The 8,944-nt window shown below is 46.7% G+C and overlaps 1 protein-coding gene across 1 annotated transcript; it reads left to right on the forward strand.

The window, feature by feature from the left end:
- The first annotated feature begins 1,608 nt into the window (after positions 1-1,608).
- Positions 1,609-3,909, forward strand: LOC144161973 (uncharacterized). Its single transcript, XM_077692515.1, has 2 exons — positions 1,609-1,766; positions 3,547-3,909. Exons 1-2 carry the CDS (start codon positions 1,623-1,625, stop codon positions 3,787-3,789), a joined length of 387 nt encoding a protein of 128 aa, XP_077548641.1. The 5' UTR covers positions 1,609-1,622; the 3' UTR covers positions 3,790-3,909.
- Positions 3,910-8,944: the final 5,035 nt, after the last annotated feature.

Genomic DNA, 8,944 nt, shown 5'->3' on the forward strand with positions numbered 1-8,944 from the left:
GCCCTCTTTGCCATAAATACGCAGGTGATGACAGCACACCTACCACATGTGATTCGGTCCTGTGAAGAAACAACCCTGCAAACTCTTAAAAAGCACACCATTTTATTGCAAATTACGAACGAGGCCGCGCTGCTCAGCACAGACCCTATGACCCAGGCCTCACTAGCCCAGGTGGCCGAAGACGCCGCACAGATCTACTTGAATCCTGCCGTCGCCGGGAGGACACTGAAGCCGACCTGAAAACGGTCCCACCCGTGGCAACAATAAAGTTTTATCTGTTCTGATCTGATGAAAAGAAGCATTGAGGCAAAACTATGACCCGGACGATGACAAAAAACTTTTTCCCCCGAAGCATTCGGACCATGGGTATTGCTAGCGGTTCCGCGGTAATAACAATGACCTCAGCAAATATTGGCCAAACATCTCCTGCATTAGTTTTCCTTAAGCCTATGCTTACCCTTTCTCGTATTGCTTTTGTAGCAAACGTGCATGCTCTGTCATTTTGACGATTGCATTCTAAATTACTTCAGTGAGGTGGAAAACGAAGAAAAAAATGTTTTGTGTACATTTCTTTTACTTGTATCTCTAAGACTTTCTCTGCTGGTATCGTACATGACAAAAAAGAGGAAGTACCTCAAAAAGCTCACGACATTTACGCAAGCGGCAGACTGCTTCCCACCAGCCAAAAGGAATGAAAATGCACGAAGCTTGCATGAGTCGTAATGTTGAAGAAATACACGCGAGAAGGTCCCGATAGGTCAAACTGAATCATGAAGGTAGAATAATGAAGCCACGAAAGATGCTTTTTAAAGGGAAAAAACGCAAGAAATGTTGAAGAACTTTCAGATTTCGCGCTATAGTGACGTAATATGAACAGGCATGACGTAAAAAAATTGGGCCCATCTCCCCGCGAGGGGGACTCGAGTAAATGCGTCGCATAGGGGGTGGGTGTATTGCTTTAACGTTTAATGTTTGGGGAGTTGGTGGTAGTGAATGCGTTGTATCAGCAGCTTCTTGACGTAGTTTGAATGAGTCAAGGATATAAGGCGCGTTCGTAGCGTCCCATTCTGTGTCGGCTTTGTGGCGCAGTGGGTAGAGCACCATGTACATTGCGTTCCGCCCGCAGGGTCGAGGGGTCGAAACCAGGCGCCGGATAGTATTTTTTTATATATAGTGTAGGGGGAGGGGTGCGGACTACGACTAAGGACGTCAACGCGGGTGACATCGTGAGTTACTGAAATGCTCTGCATTTAATAGGCCATCGCTAGAAACAGTGTGTCAACTGCACGATGGCATTCAGGCGATGCGACCAACTGTAACTAGAGGCCCCGTAGGATCTGCCAGCGATGTTTCATGGCGGCGGCTCAGGCCGGCGGCCGCCAACCGCACAAACAAGATTCTGTGACGTCACGGAAAAATGACTGGAAGGTGGCCGCTGCTTCACCTGCGCTTCGTAATACCTTCACCGTTTTTTCCAAGTTTGCGGTAGAACTGGGATCATAATTATCGAGACAAAAGAGTGTTTTTAGTGAACCAAACTTGTATTTTGTCTTCACGGCCCCATTTTCCGCGCCCCGTGTTCATTTTGTTTTGCAGAAGACGCGAGCAGAGTGCGGCAGACGATGCGTGACCTAGTCAGCACCATCTTCGCAACCAAGTCCCTGGCAGGCGCTCTTGGTCGCGTCGCCATACGCTTCGGCATCGATGCCTACTTCAGCTTGCGGTTCCGCACTTCCGCGCGCTCATTCCCCAGGATCTACTTCGAGGTGAGTTCCGTAGACTTCTTGCAATCTTTTTAATGAAGCACCATCGTTGCCCACTTAATGCCCGCCGCTGTAAAGGGAAAATAAAAGGAAATTCAGGGAGACACTTAAAACAGCTTACCACAGGGGTTGCATTGTAGTTCCAAGCTGTGTGATCCCTTATTACTCAAGGTATACGTGTACCGTCTTATTGTATTCCGCATTGTCGATGTCATTTGAGAGATCTGAGTCTGGCGCGCAATTATCGTTTGCCTTCTCCCTTCTCCTCCGGATGTTCGCTATCGGCTTGCTACTGCTGCAATCAACGTGCTCAGATCACTCCTGCACGTCTCGATACATACTTCTAACACGTTTCCAAGTCGAAGGCCACCATGCATTCACTAGGTTCACGTTTTAGATGCGACTGCATCTCATTCACTCACCTTGTCCCTCCATACGGCGTTGTTGTTGTCCGTCCACACCCCTGCCCCATTCTCCTCTCCGCCGCTCACCCGCTCTCCTCTCCGATAGCGAACACTCTCTCGCGAGGGTCATTGGATTGGATTAGATTGGCTTGGCTTGGCTTGGCTTGAATTGGATTGGATTTGGATTGGATTAGATTAAAGTGCATTGTGTTGGATTGTGTTGCGTCATAGCCGCGCCACGTTGCGTCATAGCCGCGGCAGGGGGTTCACGGCACGTTTCACGCGATGGGAGAATCAACTTAACGGAAACAACAACGGAACCCCCTATGCGTCGCATCTACACAGGGGTTCCCGCGAGGGGAGGTGGGAGAAATTTTCTTTGCTAAAGCCAAGGCTCGACGACGGGGCAGCAGATATGCGTTGGGCTCGCATTCTGAAGGAGCCAGTTTCAAATCCCAGAACGACTTTTAACAGCGGGCTGTTGTAGGTTCGGCATTTTCATCCGTCTTGCGCCACGCAAAGTAGGCGAAGTTTCCCATAGGGCCCCTTGAATAGCTAAGCTGGCGAGGTTTTAGGTGCGGAGTACATTCCCAGGCAGCACAGGACTGTTCGGCCTAAAACAGGCCGGTGTACTTTGGCCGGTGATTTTCTGTCCGGCCGTTTTCCGGCAGCCATGTTCGGCCCATGTCCAAATGTGGGCCTTTTGGCCGTATACGGCCGTACTCCGTGAAGTTTCGAGTGCTTTTAAGTTTTTCTAGAACATGTTTATTTCACCTCCACGTCGTTATATGCTGCTGTGCAAAGGTCTAAAAAAACGGAAAGGATAAATTTCTCGCGTCTTCTAATTGGCTTCGACCATGACGGCTTAATTTCCTGGCAGTGTGTCCGTGGCGTGGCAATGTTCGCGCGAAAGGCGTTCGCAATGACGTCGTGTATCCAGTCACGGTGCAGTGTGGGGCATGTCTGAGGAATGAGCGTAGAGAATTTCGCATTGAAGAATACAAGTTAGCACTCGATGGTTCTCAGTTCCGCAGTCACTGAACTCAAGCGGGCAGCCGGCTACTGTGGCTCAGAAACTGGGCTTTTTATCATTAAGAAAGCAGTTGCTGCGCACGGCTATAAGGAAATATCATTCGTTCACCAATGAATTCACGCGATTGGCATAGCAAGCGAATTTGTGTGCGCACTTGACAGCCACTGCTACGCTAACATTAATTGAAACGCTGTCTTCTTGATATTTCAGCCACCGCTTAAAGTCCCTAAGCGTACTCGACATTTGTACGTTGTTTAAGTTCTTTGCGGAGCGCAAGTTTGCTCCAGTAAACTTTACTCCTTCAAAAACTCCGCGTCGTCCTTGACCACGTGACAATATCATCCAGCTGGACTTCCCCGATCTTGTTATCCACCCGGAAAACTTGCTGCCGGCGTCGTTTCAAGCCAAAGCGCCCGACATGCGACTGCTCAAGGATGCGACTGTCGAGATGCTTCAGACCTTGGGCGTCCCTTTGGCGGAGCACAACGCCAGGGCTGATGCCGTCGCCCAAATGGTGACCGCCGTATGCGAGGTGAGCTCTGTTACGCCACTTTCTGCATTTGATGCGAAGCATCATCGGCGGACCTGAAACAGATGTTAACGGTATTCCCGATTGCGGCGCAACGATGAAATGCCAGGTGTGGTCGGCAGGGAAGCCCGGGTGGTCGAGTCAGTCCGCGGAACCAGTCATTACGGCATGTCGCATAGCCATGATGTAGAAATTTAGCCCATCGGGTCCCGTTTTAGCAAGCACTTGTTTGGAAGTTTGGAGCTCTAATTGGGAATATGTAAAAAGTGTGGGCGACAGATGAAGCCGTCGTTGTGTAGTAATATCAAGACCTGAGTGTGAGAGTAGAGAATCATGTTGTCTGCAAATTGTGTAAGAGTTTTATGCTCTGCACCCATAGCTACATCTTTTAAGGCTATGTTGGGCCGAAATATTCGTAATTTGTGTGTACAATATCTATGAGCTGCATATATATGTTGAGTAAAAGAGGTAAAAAAATATCAGCTCGCCATGTTCAGAATAGTATATACTGATGAGGTTCGTCTCCTCGTAATGTTTGTTTAGAACTTCCAAGACTTTAGCGTTCCCTTCAAGAGCTGGTAACAGTGGCGATATCGCATATTAGTACATTCACTTCTGTTACCCACTTAGCGCACTTCGAGACATCCTTCATGAAAACTGTCCCCTTCTTATCGCAGCGCATCCTGCGTACCAAACCAACCACCTGGGAAAATCCGGTAGCCTACAGAAAGTTCTCACAAATAGCCGGCAGCCAAGTGGTAAGTAAAAAAAAACTACAAATTAACAATGTTTGGAGGCGTGCCTAACAGAGTAATTGCGCTTAAAAATCAAATTAGCATTTTTTTGCCATCAGCAAGGGAGAAACAAACGGCTGCGATACGAAAACATAGTGAATTAGACTAACGGAGGTTTGACGGCAATGCGTGTAGCAGCTTAGCAAGGCAAGGATCGAGGCACAATTCATCGTGGCTATTACAACAAATTTTCGTAATTCCTGCAGTGCAATGATCATTGTTGGTAAGCATCAAGACAGTAATAGTATGCGGCTGCTTATGGTACTCTGCGAGGAGTAAGACGGGTTTAATTGCTGCTACAAGACGACCCTGGCCCGATTATTTGAGTAACAATACGATACGAGCTCAAACTGCAACAATTTAACAGCAGAGAACCGTTATGACTCTTGGGCAAGAAGGACTAGAGGTTCGTCCTTTGGGGGACTGAGGGCCGTTGCCACAATCATTACTCCCTTTGGGGACTAAATGTGAGGGGACGAACCGTCCTTCCGCCACCCCGTTGGTCCGTTCCAATACTCCCCAAGGACGAATTGCTAAAAGAGAGTCGCAGAAAAAAAAAAAAAAAACGCCGGTACCCGCAGGGATCGAAACACCGACGCCCGCACTGTACACAAGGAACCCACGAGGATGGCTTGGTGGGCAAGTTGTGACAATATTCGCTCCTCTTGGATTGTGGAAAAACCTATATCGGCCAGACGGGTAGGTGCCTTAGAGATAGGCTGAGGAAGCATAAAAACCTCGTAGTAAAGGCGGTTGTTTCGGGCCACCTATAGCTGCGCACTGCAAATATTGTGCCTGCGTCCCGCGGTTCGGGGAGTGTTCAGTGATTGCGAGAGAAAAGGACAGGTATGCGCGAGAGGTTATCGAGGCACGCGAGACTGACCGTCTCGAATAAAACTGCATCAGCATGCCATCTGTTGCGCTCTCAGAAAAAGAAAAACAGTGTCTGGAGCAACGAGCGTAGAAGGCAGGGCGCGACATACGTGCTTACGTCATATTTATTGAACCTCGTTATTGAATATGTCTTGTTTTATATGTTTTTCATGGCGGAATAAAAAAAATGAGCTGTAGTTCAGCGCTTGTCGTGTCTTCTCTTCCTTGTGTGTCATCGTCTTTGTGCGCTGTTAACCCCTTCAAAAGTAACCCGACGCGCTCCCACTACACCACGTCGTCGGACGGAAGTGGCCGTAGACAATATTCAAGTGTACAGCGTGTATACACTGCTGCGCACAACGCGACAGATTGATTGCAACTGGTATCCGAATTTCTATCCGTGCAAGCGAATGCGACCGCGATTTGCGCTTAGCGCTTTGCTAACTGTATATTGCTCAGTTCGACTCTAAGTGCAGCCTCAGAATCATAGTTTTTTCTCGTAAAAAACAATCAACTCGTCGCCTAGTTGAGATAGATGGCCGGGTGATCGGACGACTCATTTGTTTCCGCACAAATTAGCGCAAACTAAGTGTACATGTTCCATACATACGCTCTAGGTATCGTATGGGAAAGTGGTCGTCTGTGTGAGTGTCAGAATAGGGAAACAGACCATATTTTCCTGCATCGGCGAAACCAAATTCGGTGTTGCTTAACCTGAATTCTTCAAGTTAGCGTCGCTAGGTGATCGGGACTTGGAAATGCAACCGGGTTTTACAACAGTTGCAGCGTTGTCATAGCTTTGGTGCACAAGGCAATTATGTACCGAGTGTAGACGCTTACCTGCATTTTTATTTTGGAGTTGTTGTCATCACCAACTAATGCGTTTTCCCCGTCTGTTAAACATATACATATTAATTACGCTTGGGGATAAACATTTGCTAATGTTACTAATATTTGTGTTATTGTTGACACGCTTGAAGTCTTTCATTGGCCGTTATTACCTACGCGAATCGTATGCAATACGGTGTATCAACTTAACCTCACCGAGAAGCGCCTGTCCATCGCGCTTCGCCGCTTCTTGCCATTGCCCGCCGCTCTATTAACCCTAGGCGCTTTTCTTATAATTAGCATCTATATTTTCTGCCGTGGCACCATGTGAAGGAGCCACTGACTGCAACGACTTATGTTTTGGAAATCTAAAACTGTCCGTAGACATCTTCGCGAAATGGCACCGACGAGGCCATTACAGGGGATCAACGATGCAGCAGAGACTAACTGCATGCGTTTTGTCTTCCCGTTTCTCCTTACAGATCGGCGGGGAAGAACATATAGGCCGAATTTGTCCACATGGCACACACTCTGCCACAAATTCTTCCCTTGAAGATGAACGGTTGCCCGCGAAGACTAACGGCTGTATTTTAGTCCCTATTTTAGTCCTTTTTTGCCTAAGAGTGATAAAGTGGAGAAGAAAAAGCAGACGAAACTGCCTTTGAATGTAAAAACTGCAACCTGGAAAAATTGCAAATTTCAACCAGTTCTAAATAGTACAAACAATCGATGTCAGCCTCTTAACTGATCATAGGTATGAAACGTGGGTCTTTTTACGGCCTCAACCTAAGTTTAGGTCACATCGGGCCTGTACAGGCGCTTTGGTATAAGTGTTAACTACGCATTCCTGGCATTTAGTTTATTCTATTTATGATGGGCATGTCAGCGAGTCCTTTCATGGTGAATCAACCTCAGTAGTCCTCATACATGTGGCATCATCATTGAGCCTACTCACCAACACGCAGCGGTATTAAACACAACGAACGGAAGTTTCGCGTAAATGTGTCTGGCGAAAAAAAAAGCATCACCTCAGTACTCTGTTGAACAAACGTACCATGGAGCAGACCTTCAACAAAATCTAACCGGGAATTCTACGAGTATTTAATCCTGAAGCTTTACCACACTGTTTGCGACTATAGGCAAACTTGCTGTTGTGGTCGGCGTGAGGCAAATCCTTTGCATGTTTTGTACGTGGCAATGGAAGTTAAGTAGTACCGTGCCACCAGGAATGTTTTTTTAGGATAAGCAAGGATGTGGCGCTTGTCACGAGAATCACGTGCACAGGATAGAACGACGGTGGATTTGGCATCGTCATGGTAGTTAAAGTCAGGCATCTAGTCGGCGACTGCTGCTTGGCTGGAATGCATATAGGTTTAGTTCTCACGCTATATGCTCGTAATAGAGCGAACGCCCGCAATTTCTGCCCCGGAGCTCCGCTTCTAAAATACCTCAGCATATATGTGAACGCGACCTCTCACTGTTTCAACGAACACAAAGTAATCGTGATCACTAGAGGCCGGATTTTTAGGCACTAAAAAAGCACGTTTTAGGCGCCAAAAATAGGCGGCAAAAACAACGTTTTAGGCCATAAAAAGAATAAAATAGGCGCAATAAATTTTTATATAAATGGTAATAATTTCAAGTGAAGATGTGAGCGAACTGTAAGCACGACAGGAAATCCAAAAATGTCATTGCTATGAGGCCACAATGGCAGTAACAGGTCAATTCAATTCAATTCTTTATTTTTCTCTCATAACAAGTTCTATACATTGACCTTAGACGTGGAATTGCCCCGTAATACCTCTGGGCTAATGGCGATCAATTGGCTTAATTTCACAAGCGCATTGCTTACATACATGTTCAGATGCGAAAGTCACTCAAGCGTCGCATATTGTGAAACAGGCAGGAGAAACAATATTTGAAATATGGTAATACTGATTTATAAAAGCGCGAAGTTATGTCTGCCTGACGCAATTAAATTACAATAAAGCAAGAAAATAATAAATGCAAGATAGGCAAGGTTTGTTAAGAAATTAACTAACATGTTGTTACGTGAGAACTTGCGTACAGACTTTAGCAATTTTCTACAGGTACCTAATTATACAGGCAAGACCGTTCAACACTGCCAAATACACATACGCTAATTCGAAATATAAATATTAAAGAATTGTGTTTGGACAGAACGCGGAACCTAGTTTAAGAATCACTGTGAAAATTATAGAAACAATAGGTAACTACCAGTATCTCCAGATTTGCGGGTTCAAAATTGTGCCTCTTGTCGCTCAGAATGAGTTTGTACGCAGAGAACGAACGCTCGACGTCGACAGATGTGATTGGTGCGTACTTATACTTGGGAAGGTTCGATGGGTTAATTGACACTGGAATCCTACAGTGCTCACCAGCAAGGACTTCTGAAGCTTATTTAAGGACAGAAAACCCCTTGTTTTTGTCCAAGACCGATTGCAGCTTCGCACGTGCCTTTTCGGCGACGGGTCCTTCAGGAACGGTGGCGATTCTTTCCTGTGCGTGGAGAATTAGCGCAACGTTCGTAACAAGAGTTTCTCCCGCACTTTCAAGTTTTTTGATAGAATCCGCTAAGAACGTGCAGTTGGCGCAAAGGTACGCGAGGTCTCCTGGAAGGCTATTCACGGAGAGGACAGCTTGAGCCTTTGTGACTGCAACACTCTCGTCAATTGGAAGGCCGTTGATCACGGCCTTGA

Source organism: Haemaphysalis longicornis, unplaced genomic scaffold, assembly GCF_048455015.1.
Source record: "Haemaphysalis longicornis isolate Haplotype H1 unplaced genomic scaffold, Haemaphysalis longicornis Haplotype H1 scaffold_12, whole genome shotgun sequence".
NCBI classification, from domain to species: Eukaryota; Metazoa; Arthropoda; class Arachnida; order Ixodida; family Ixodidae; genus Haemaphysalis; species Haemaphysalis longicornis.